The 11,267-nt window shown below is 31.8% G+C and overlaps 2 protein-coding genes across 2 annotated transcripts; one reads left to right on the top strand and one right to left on the bottom strand.

Annotated features, from left to right (window-relative positions):
- Nucleotides 1-232: 232 nt before the first annotated feature.
- On the bottom strand, nucleotides 233-2,743 carry LOC128177158 (cyclin-dependent kinase 2-interacting protein-like). Its single transcript, XM_052843739.1, has 5 exons — nucleotides 2,669-2,743; nucleotides 2,322-2,484; nucleotides 1,508-1,610; nucleotides 1,299-1,416; nucleotides 233-1,054 (listed from the first exon to the last, which is right to left on the bottom strand). The coding sequence occupies exons 1-5, from the start codon at nucleotides 2,727-2,729 to the stop codon at nucleotides 855-857; spliced, it is 645 nt and encodes a 214-aa protein (XP_052699699.1). The 5' UTR covers nucleotides 2,730-2,743; the 3' UTR covers nucleotides 233-854.
- A 242-nt stretch (nucleotides 2,744-2,985) lies between these two features.
- On the top strand, nucleotides 2,986-9,592 carry LOC128177918 (cytochrome P450 4F2-like). Its single transcript, XM_052844840.1, has 11 exons — nucleotides 2,986-3,303; nucleotides 3,663-3,810; nucleotides 5,188-5,369; nucleotides 5,499-5,620; nucleotides 5,969-6,028; nucleotides 6,340-6,463; nucleotides 6,713-6,845; nucleotides 7,316-7,445; nucleotides 7,669-7,947; nucleotides 8,215-8,280; nucleotides 8,446-9,592. Exons 1-11 carry the CDS (start codon nucleotides 3,073-3,075, stop codon nucleotides 8,549-8,551), a joined length of 1,581 nt encoding a protein of 526 aa, XP_052700800.1. The 5' UTR covers nucleotides 2,986-3,072; the 3' UTR covers nucleotides 8,552-9,592.
- Nucleotides 9,593-11,267: the final 1,675 nt, after the last annotated feature.

Below are 11,267 nucleotides of genomic sequence, written 5' to 3'. Positions count from 1 at the left end.
AATTCAGATAGTAAAATTAACAAAAGAGGAACTTGAACTTAAGGTACCTCACTACACCTACACTTATACTTTTTAAGACACTATGTCACAAGATGGTGATTTAAATGTTTTGTTAAACTGCTTATATCGTTCAATTGGGTTGTATATTGTCGTAGCTCAGTGGTTAAAGTATTGGGCTTCTAAACCACAGATCATGAGTTCGAATCCGCCTGGAGCTTTTGTTCTTGTTAAATGATTAAATTTTTGAAAATGAAATTTTTCATTCAAAATTGCACATTTTTTTGTGCCTGTAAGACTTCTTATCCATTATGATATCTTTCATAATCAAGTAATTTTTTGCTGATATGAAAAAATATTTCACTGTGTAGTGAGCCACCTTAAACACACACCCCTCCTGCTCCCTACAAACAATGACCCCTCACTGACTCCTCATAGACCAATTACTGGAACAGACCTTGCATTGAAAATTCAGTAAATAAATTAGAAGTACACACACAGTATATACTAGAATACACAAATTTATCATATAAAATATTTTGTATGTATAAGCATGGGCAAAATCAAAAAAATGTTTTATACAACATTTGGGTTGCATGTTTTTGTATTCATATTCATGTATATGAATATATCCAAGATGTTTGCACTATGGTGATGCATAAACAACAGCTCATCATATATGAATCTTTCTTCAGTTTCAAAGGAGATGGGTAACCCTTGGTTAGTTGTCAGTTCTCTGCACATTCCTTGAAACAATTTGGTCGTTCTGTCCAAGCAGTGATCTCTGGAGCTTCTGTCCCCTAACACTCCCGTACCTGTTCCAGTACATGTTCCAGTGTGTGACCTTTTTCCGACAGTCATGACACATGACCTGTTTCAGTAAGCATGCTCTGCAGTAATAGCTCTGCCCTCTCCTCTATATATGGCTGGTGCACCCATGCTGATGTGTAAAACATGACAGAATCCCGGCTGACAGCATGGCAGACATTTTCGTAAATGACCTGTTTCAGTTCACATTCCTTCAGGTACATGACTGATATTTCTTCTGCAGCTGATGCTTGAAATAAAAAAAGGTGAGATTAAAGTGAAGATCAATTATTCTAAATGTATATGCATGTTAGATTAGAATTCTCTTCTTGTATAGAATATTTCATTTATTCTATCTAACAACTGATAAATATTTATGACACGCATGTGATATACTGGTATGTAATACATAAGTACATTACATTTTAAAAAGTTACAAACATAAAATCCATATAATCAGTATTATATTACTAAATTTATTTATCTAAACTCACCAAAATCTTTTGTTAACCAAGTTTGGAACATAACATCACAGTCATTTTTATACTGTGACAGATTCTGTACACCATTGAACTTATTTGCAACAGCTTTCATCTTCAACACAAGTTTTTTCTGTCAAAAGAAATTATACATTAATAATCTATTAAACTCTTTTTGTTTTTAAAAATCATTAAATGATTATCTTAACTTGTTGCAATCTTACCAATTTTTGCACACAGCTGTGAAGGTCTTCACAAAGTGACTCCAGTTTTTGTAAATCAGATGAATTATCTGGCCGCTCTGCATAATCTTCATTAGACTGTAATCTAACACAAGATTCTTGTGAAAACAATCTTCTAACTACATATACCAAATAATCTTTTGGTTCTATCTGCAGATTTAAGCTAAATTCTATCTGTATTAATTTTTGTTTGATAGAGGTCGAAGCCCTCTAACTTGCCCAAAGGACCCTTAAGAGTCAAGCTTTCCATTTAGATAACGTGTATATGAGAGAATATTGAATATTTAGGAGATATCAAATCATAATTTATGAACTTGAAAACCAAAATGGTGGTCTGTACTCTGCCATTTGAATTCCGCGCCAAAATCTCATTAGTCTGTATCATCCAGACCTTTGTGTTGTTTTGTGCTGTGTTGATTCACAACATAAATATTTGGATGATACACACTAAAATTTCATCCAACAAGATTTGTTTAATCCTTATTTAAAATCCCAGTATTTCAAATTCAAAAGAAATTTTGAAAATATTATTTGAAAGTTTAAACAATGTTCTCAAACTACTTGTTTTAATTTATTTTCTTTCCAAATTGTTCAGAGCATTGTTACTTTGACCGAAATTGTCTGCTTGAAGAGATCTGCTAAAGTGACCTCACAATGTAGACTAAGCATGCAACCTTTAATGTACTGAATAAATAGATATGCACGTTTTCAATTTATAAATAAAATTGCCAATTATGATAATCCGAATAAGTGAAAAGTGAGATTTCTTAATGAAAAGGAATTTCTGAAAACTTACAGAAAACTTATTCTGATGTTTGCCATCTCTGTTATGACATCTGTTCCTTCACGGTTTATTTTACTCCATTTTTGAACAGCGTTGTAGATGTCCGCACATCCATCTTTTATCTGTCTTTCATTCCCTGTTAGATTGGCAGTTTTGTTAGAAGATTTTGGAGAATCTGTAAGAAAGAAATTGTCGTTATTCGCTATTAAATTGTCAATGTTTTTATCATTTTAGATTCAAACTGAAAGATCTTACACCACGCGCAACATAAAAGTGCATAATGAGATACAAGAATGACCGTTTAACCCGAATCACACGGTTTACTGTTTTATCGACTCTACAGTTAATGAATTACTCACTGCTCACTCGAACAGGTGAAAAAAGTTTGCTGACAGCACCATCACTCTCTTTACTTGACATTTTTTATTTCATTTAGCAAACCAAAAATATGTCGGATGTATCTTTAGCACGCTAAATGCAAGAGGGATCCGAAATAAAAATATTTCCCGAAATAATACGTAACTAGTTTTGTTTTTTTTTTCACATATTTCTATATAAGCATTAATTGAATTTTTTCATTCATATTTGACTTGAGAGTTTTATAAAACTGTTTCTAATAATATCTATGTTCTTCATCACACGAATTATTTTTAGTACAGTTTAACATTAAAATAAAGTGAAAGTAGAAGTTGATTGGCAGTCAACATGAAGAAAAAGAAAAGTTTTTTAAAACCGTGACAGGGCATCTCAACTGAGTTAGAGCATGATGGAATCTTTTAGTCACTTGGCTTTCGTGATAATTGATTACCTAAAACAGCGGAGATCGGATGTCATTAACGCTAAAGTTGTATTAGCCGTTGCTGCATCGTTGATTGCTGTGGTTGTTATCAAGAAAATTGTGAATTTCTGTCTTTGGTACAGGTACTACACAAAACTAATGAAACGCGTGCCTGGTCCGGAAGATACACATTGGCTGTATGGAAATCTACATCTGGTATGATTCTTTTTCTTCAAATAGAAAAAAATGGAGAGAAAATAAAACAGACAACTTGCAGAAATTACAGACGTAGTTTTATCCTGTACTATACTAGGATGAAACAGATATATCAATGACCACATTCTATTTTTTATTTTCATGTATGATTCAAAACATTTTTAACATGTTTAATACCATAATACAGAGACTCAGTTTGAGGTATTTTTTTATTCTTTAGCTGACAGACAGACATTCAGACCAGTTGAAACTTGGTCAAGAACTGACTGCTAAATTTCCAAGAATGTATTCAAAACATTTTTAACATGTTTAATACCATAATACAGAGACTCAGTTTGAGGTATTTTTTTATTCTTTAGCTGACAGACAAACATTCAGACCAGTTGAAACTTGGACAAGAACTGACTGCTAAATTCCCAAGAATGTATAAGTTCTGGATCGGACCATTTAATGCAACTGTTGTTTTGAACCACCCAGAAACTATTAAACAGATTTTAACACATGCAGGTTTGTTACATATCTTCAATCTATGCGAATAGATAATTTTTATATATATATATAGCTATCTAATCAAGATTTCATAAATACTGTTCATAAGTTTGGATATACATGTATATTGACATTTGTAAACATGCTTTTTACCATAGTTAAATATAAAGTTAAAATAAATTTGTGAACCAATTCAGAAAGCAATGAATCGTCACAGTCTTACAGAATATTCTTCTATTCTCAAAGGATATAATCCTTAGAATTTGGAAAAAGGTAAAATAGAATTAACTGAGTTATATAAACTGTATTAACCATTTAATCAAGTTTGACAATTTTTTAAAATAACATGTTTAATGCACATAATTAGGTGTTAGAATCATTGGACAGGGGATTTTAAAGAGTGCCAAAAATGTACAGTGTATTTGTAAGTCAAATGTTTGCGCTAGCTAACAAAGAAAAATAATGCTTGGGAAAGGTTAAGTGTTGTTTGATATTTCTTATGATGAAAGGTATTATGGTAATTTTTTTTCTTCATTTCTTACTTCCTAAGGTGGTATGGGACACCTGTCGATATTAATGTGGATAAAAAAACACAATAATTAAAATACTTTCATTTCTTTGTCCAAAAAATATGTTTTAAAATTTTGGGAAAGGTAAGAGTTATAAAAGTCCAAGCAAGATTTCGAACTCATGACTTACAGATTCATAGTTAATGCTCTAACCAATTACGCTATGCTGTTAGGTAACAATTTCAGAAAAGAAAAGATTTGAGATAATTGTTTATTTCAATCGGAAATACGTTACAATATGGAGGTGTCCCATACCACCTTAATCTAAATTGCTTTGAAATAGTATTGTGTTGTAGATTCCTTCTAACTGAACATGAAATTAAATTACTTTTATAAATGAAGTTATACATATATTTAAAGGTTTTAACAAATGACTCTTTCTTAGATTGATTGTACATGTATTTCTATATGAACAAGACGAGTAGCTAAAACTGTTTATTCTGAATTCACATTGTAAACCCATTTGCTACAAAGCTTAGATTTAATGTAAAAGTTCCTTTGTTATTATTGCAGTGATTGTCAAATGTGGTTAAAGTTAATTTCTTTTGTTTATATATTTTACTTTCAAAAATTAAGTTTCTTTTTGCCATAATTATTTTTTTGCATATAAAAATTGCTATAGGCACAATGGTAAATTTTTGTACCATAGTTTAAATTTGATTAAATGTTAATTTTGATTTGATAGATGAACTATATACAGGGATATTTTTTTTTTTACTTATGTACATCTGATATTCAATAATATCTAGCATTCAAATTGGTGGTGTTTGGTGTGAAAAAATGGAACAAGAATATTGAAAAAAAAGCAAAGAATTTTTTTCTGTAGATCCCAAATCCAAGGGCTTTGGAGGGGCATACCGCCATGTTTATCCATGGCTGGGGGAGGGGCTACTTTTAGCGGACGGCAAGAGATGGAGTAGAGCAAGGCGACTTTTGACCCCTGCTTTCCATTTCAATATCTTAAAACCCTATGTTAACATCTACAACAAAGCTACAGATCAACTGGTGGTGAGTGATAAAATACCAATAGTCTCTTAATCTAATTTTTTAAAGATTATGTCAAAAAAGAGAGTTATTGGCAGTGAATTAAATAAACTTATGGAATTGGGTATTTTGCAATATGCATGTTTTTTACAGAGAAAGTTTGAGTCCTATGCAGAGAGAGGTGTTAGCTTTGACCTTATTAAAGAAATGAGTTTATGCACCTTGGATATTTTGCTCCAATGTATATTCTCCATGGAAACAAACTGTCAAGAAAGGTTTTTATTTGATTTGTTTAACTGGTGCAATTTCATTTTCATAAACTGTATCCCGTAAAGCATGAATGTTCTTTGGGTATGGCTTGGTTAATGTCATGATTTGTCGGTAAAATATTCCATCATACACTATGATTGCCTATTATGATGCTAGTATATGATTGTCTTTGAAACTAATTCTTTCTTATCTATGGGTCAACTAAAAAACATACATAGTCTCATGAACCAACCATTATTGCTTTTTAAACTATTCACCCCCTTATAAATCAATGATTTGCCTTTTATGTGTTTTCTTTTCAAGGTTTTAATGAAACATGTGAAGTGACTACTTTTCTGATTTTCATTGAATAGGGAGTCAGAATATGTACAGTATGTCCTAAAGCTGGGAGAAATTTGGAGTAAAAGAAACAGGTACTTGACAATTTATCTGACAAGTATATAAGGCCAATAACTCCTTACAGAGAGACTCAATCAAAAACAAATTAATCTCCGAAAAATGGAGTTTTCAAGCACTAGCTACCATGCATCATGATTAAGTGTAGTTTACAACAATAATAGAAAGTTGTCTCCCTTGTCTATAAAAAAAGATGAAGTGGAAATGAAAAAAATATTTACAAAATAAAAGTATATGTAAAAAGAATTTAATTTTTTGGAGTGAATAGTGTTCACAGATTATTTCAGTACATGTGGTAATTAATTAACAATGATTTTAATTTTTATAGGAAACTATGGCTGTTTCCAGACATCATCTTTTACAACACAAAATTGGGCAGGCAGTTTAAGGACCATTGTGACAAAGTTCACAAGATAGCGGAGGACATCATCAAGAATCGCCAACAGGAAATTGTAAGTTTTCCTCCCATTGTCAGTGTTGCTTGTACCACTGGTATACTGGTATATTGGGTTATTTTGATAGAAAAGAATGATGATGTATAGAAAGATAATCATATTTGCATGTATGTTTAGGAGTTTCAAATCTCAATTCAAACTATGCAATCATTGGACAGGATAAACTTTTTCGTGACAGTTGTCATAATGCTAATCAAACAAAAAATCACCAAAAATGTTTCATACTAGCATTTGTTTTTGTTTTAGGACCAGTTAGATGGAATGAGTGAACGGCCATATTTAGATTTCTTGGATCTGTTACTGCAAGCTAAGGATGAGGATGGAAACAAGCTGACCAAGTCAGAAATTAGAAATGAAGTTGACACATTTCTATTTGAGGGTATTTATGTTAACATGCTTTATTACAGCAGAGTTTGTTAGAAAACAACTAACCCAGATGTTAATGACTTAATAGAATAGGAGGAAAGACCACATGTAGGATCGAACCCAAGACCCTTTAAAACAATGCTCTACCGGCCGAGATAACGAATAACCAGCTAAAGGGTTAAAGCATTAGCTAGTGCTAGTAGGAGCATATGAGTATTGAGCTTATATGTACACAAAATTAGTTTTACCATTAAAGTAAAAATTCTTTATCAAAAAACCTGAGGGCTCAATTTTACATATAGACTCCATAGTCCCTCTCCCCTCCTTTCTCCCATCCATTAACAAAATGATTACTAGGACACTGAACTTCTTGGTTAGTCAAATGTTCAAATTGCTAGAGAAGATGGCATTGCATAGATAATCAGCTTTACAAACCCAATTTAAGATAAATCGATATAAAATATTTGTGCCCTTGATCTGTAGGACATGACACCACAGCTTCCTCCATTAGCTGGCTGCTGTATTTACTGGCCCAGCATCCGGACTACCAACAAAAAGTTCAGGAGGAGCTGGACTCTATCTGGGCCAACAAGGCTACTGAGTGGACCCAGTGGTAGGTCTTACATAGACAGAAGATGGGGCTAGTTCATATGTTTGATGTATTTTACATTCATGATTGTTGGCATATTTTTAGCAGTCAGAGAGAGAGAGTGTATTTATAGTTTTTTTTTCAAAATGGTAACATAGAATACTGTTATGAATTTAGACCTCCTAACCATGACTGTTTTAACCTTTTTAATTTGGAGGTGCTTTTTGATACTACCTGTATTTTGAAGGGAGGATTTGTCCCACTTTGAATACCTGACCATGTGTCTAAAGGAATCCTTGCGAGATTCTTCCACAGTGCCTTTGATTCAGAGACTTGTACAAAGGGAGATGACTATTGATGGCAAAGTATTCCCACAGAACACTCTCTTCACAATTGCTATAAATAGTGTCCATCATAACCCAGCTGTGTGGAGAAACCCAGAGGAATATCGCCCAGAACGGTTCTCACGGGAAAATAACTCCAACATAGACAATTTTTCATACATTCCTTTTTCTGCAGGTCCAAGGTAAAAGAATTAAAAATTAGGAGTACATGTATATCAAGGAGCAATTTTGATCATGTTTTCACATATCAATACTTTAAAATACAACTTTCATTTTTTCAAAAATAATTTACTCCAACGAATGTGCATGTTACCGGTAGGTCTGTAAAAGAGACAATTCATATGAAAGGTTGGGGATTTAATTCAATACAAGTTTACAATCTTTTGTTGAATATGAAATCTGCCATCTGCTTAACAGTTGAGTTGAGTGTACTGTTTAATAATTTGTAGGAACTGTATTGGGCAGAACTTTGCCTTAAATGAAGAGAAGGTGATTCTTTCCAGAGTGCTGAGACAGTAAGTCAATCATATATCTTCACGATAATTAACACAACATGTAAAACCTTTGAAACAAAAATCATATTAGAGAAAGTTATTATAATTTTGAATAAAGGGATTTTTTCACCAGACTCAGAATTATCTGCATATAAAACATGAAATTTTTTTTTCCTTATATTTCAGTTTTAGCGTAAAACTGGACCCAAACTTTACTGTAGAAAAGAAAATTGGTCCTGTGCTAAAAGCCAATGGGGGAATTCGAGTGTTTGTCACCAATCGCAATGTTTGAAATGCTTCAATATTTTCTTATAGAACATTTAGAATCCTAATTCTAAAAAGCATATACATGCACTGAACAACTGCTTTATGTTAATACTCGTTAAATATATATACTGTAAGTTATACATGTATAACAAACATTTACCGAAACATGAATGAAATAGACGCTACCAACTGTTTATTCTTAACTGCAGATAATACTCTTCATATATTCTTGTATCACATTTAAGGTAATATACATCTGTATGATATTTTGGCTTGCATGTTTACAGCATAATGAATTATATATTTGTTACATGTACAGTATACATCTAATGTATATCAGATGCATAATGACTGTATAAAATTGATATGCAGAGCAAAACAGAAACTTCTTCGTTTTGGAATAACTTTATTAAAAAAAAAAATTTATACACCACAATGTGGACTGGAAACAATTTTTTTATTTTTGTGATGTTATATTGATCGAAATAGAAATCGTATACTAGGTACAGTCATTTGATTCTTTATTCAATGACGTGATTTGTATAAATGTACCCTTTTAAGAATGTGATGAATAAGACTGCTTGAAAGTGTTGTTATTTTAGGGTATTTAGACACTTCCATGACGTATGTACCATTCAGTAGCAGCAAGATAACATGTTGAAATTTATCAAGTTATTTCCAACTGATTGTTTTCAAGTAAAATTTTCAACAACAAAAATCATGAAATTTGTATTTAGTTTAATGTGCAACACTTTGCCAATGAGAAACATTTATTGCTTGCTGCTGATGTAATCATTTTACGTTTACTGACTATATAAAGGAATTTAATACTCTTTGTTCTGCCATTAAGTTTTCATAGATTTTTTGTGTAGAACAGACAATGTGTTATTATATTTGTTTGTGTTCATTTTTGTTTATATTGTTCATAGTTAAGTTTTTTCCTTGTTTTCTTTTTTACTTCAAGACTGTTCATATAAAAATGATATTGTAATTATTGGATAAATACTCAAGAGGTTGCATATTTTTATTTAGCTACTTTACTAACAATTATACATTTTAAAAGTTATTTCTGTGTTTGTTTTTTTTTTTTTACATGTATTCATAAAGAATCCCATTCCAGCGACTTAAGGTGAAAGTAGATTAACAAATACTGTGCTTTCAATTCCATGATCAACCTTAAGATTCTCAAACCCTCAGCCTCAAAGTTTTTTTTTGCATCATAAAAATGTTATTTGTCCTTTAAACTTTATAAATGAAATGAAATAGAAATAAAAATTTATTGATGGAATTCATGCATTTTACAAAGTTATTGCTAATTTTCATACGTTGGATATAATGGAAAAATAACTATACAAGTTCCATGAGATCAAGAAAAAAAGATCACCGTGGAATTACTAATACAAACATTTCGGTGAAAATCTGATCAAAATATTAACACTAGAAGACTTATTAATTTTGTCTATATAAAAGGTAGATTTATAATATGAATATATAAAAAAAAACTTCGGATAATTTTGAGTTATTGAACATGGCTGTGGATTGGAGATCGCTGATTTACGCATGTTGACTCTGTAGATGTTTTTCTTTAATATTATCTATAACATCACTTACATATATATGACATTTTTCGAGACATTTCATTTCGAATTCTACTTTTGAGAAATATTCAATTTTATCTCTTCTATAGTGAGCTAGGGTATGTAGATACAAGTAATCCAAATGAACAACGTTAAACTAAACGAAACTGTTCAATCATTTTCTTCTTTATTCAAGCCTAGAATTATTGAATTAAAGCAAGAAAACCTTAATATATGTTCAAAATTATTCACATTTTAGTTGGACGTTCATATTTGTATTTCAACATGTCAACGTGTTCATCGTTGAGCTGCTTTAGTTATGAACGTGTCACTTATGAGAGGTGATCACCCAGAGGCAAATTTTAAAAAAGGGAGATAACTGTGATTTATTTTTAATTTGCTCTCAGATCAAAAGAGTCAATTATGCAGCAAATATTGGGTTGAAAGTGATATCAAAGAACTTTTTTATGTTGTACGTTTAGTTGCGCTTCCTACCCTGCTAGGATCTAACGTATTTTATCAACCTTTTCAAAATAGATCAAGGTGTATCCATATGTAGACGAATTCTCAGAAGATTTAGTATCAGATTACGGGGACTTTATAGGCCTTAAACAACCCTACTTACAGGCAGATCTATACCTGACATTTAATTTTTAGAGATCAAAAGATAAGCATTTTTCAACGCCCACTTGACCTGTTTGAGTTTTACAGCCTCGTATTGGGTTAATCTGTGTAAATGCACTGACACAGTAAGGTAAACAGAGACAGGGAGAGGGGTTTATATATCAGTTTGTCCCTTGGACTGAGTTTTTATTCTATATCTAACATTATGACAGGCACTTAAACATTAAAATGGTCTCGAATTTACGTGAAAGGAGGATTGGAGTTTTCATACATTTTTACTTTTTGCTTGCTCTCTCTCTCTCTCTCTCTCTCTCTCTCTCTCTCTCTCTCTCTCTCTCTCTCTCTCTTATCCAGTACTAGTGTTCTGATTAACAGGTTAACATATTCTGCTCGTAGCGCTGATTAATGTGAAAAATAAAAATTCATTTAAAGATGTTGCGACAGGATCGATAGTCTTTTTGAACTAACAGTGTAAACTGACTCACCAAAGCTCATCTATATTACATAACACCGCCGCTGCATGAATGAATCACGCCGTTT

This window comes from Crassostrea angulata, chromosome 3 (genome assembly GCF_025612915.1).
Source record: "Crassostrea angulata isolate pt1a10 chromosome 3, ASM2561291v2, whole genome shotgun sequence".
In the NCBI taxonomy this organism is placed as follows: domain Eukaryota; kingdom Metazoa; phylum Mollusca; class Bivalvia; order Ostreida; family Ostreidae; genus Magallana; species Magallana angulata.
This window is presented reverse-complemented; position numbering and strand designations above follow the sequence as displayed.

Excerpts from the sequence above, each read along its gene's own strand:
- LOC128177158 (XM_052843739.1), bottom strand. The coding sequence starts at position 2,729 with ATGTCAAGTAAAGAGAGTGATGGTGCTGTCAGCAAACTTTTTTCACCT. Across the intron at positions 2,485-2,668 it reads TTCACCTGTTCGAGTGAGCA|ATTCTCCAAAATCTTCTAAC; the intron begins GTGAGTAATTCA and ends TCTTTCTTACAG. Across the intron at positions 1,417-1,507 it reads ACAGCTGTGTGCAAAAATTG|AAAAAACTTGTGTTGAAGAT; the intron begins GTAAGATTGCAA and ends TTCTTTTGACAG.
- LOC128177918 (XM_052844840.1), top strand. The coding sequence starts at position 3,073 with ATGATGGAATCTTTTAGTCACTTGGCTTTCGTGATAATTGATTACCTA. Across the intron at positions 3,811-5,187 it reads ACAGATTTTAACACATGCAG|ATCCCAAATCCAAGGGCTTT; the intron begins GTTTGTTACATA and ends TTTTTTCTGTAG. Across the intron at positions 8,281-8,445 it reads CTTTCCAGAGTGCTGAGACA|TTTTAGCGTAAAACTGGACC; the intron begins GTAAGTCAATCA and ends CTTATATTTCAG.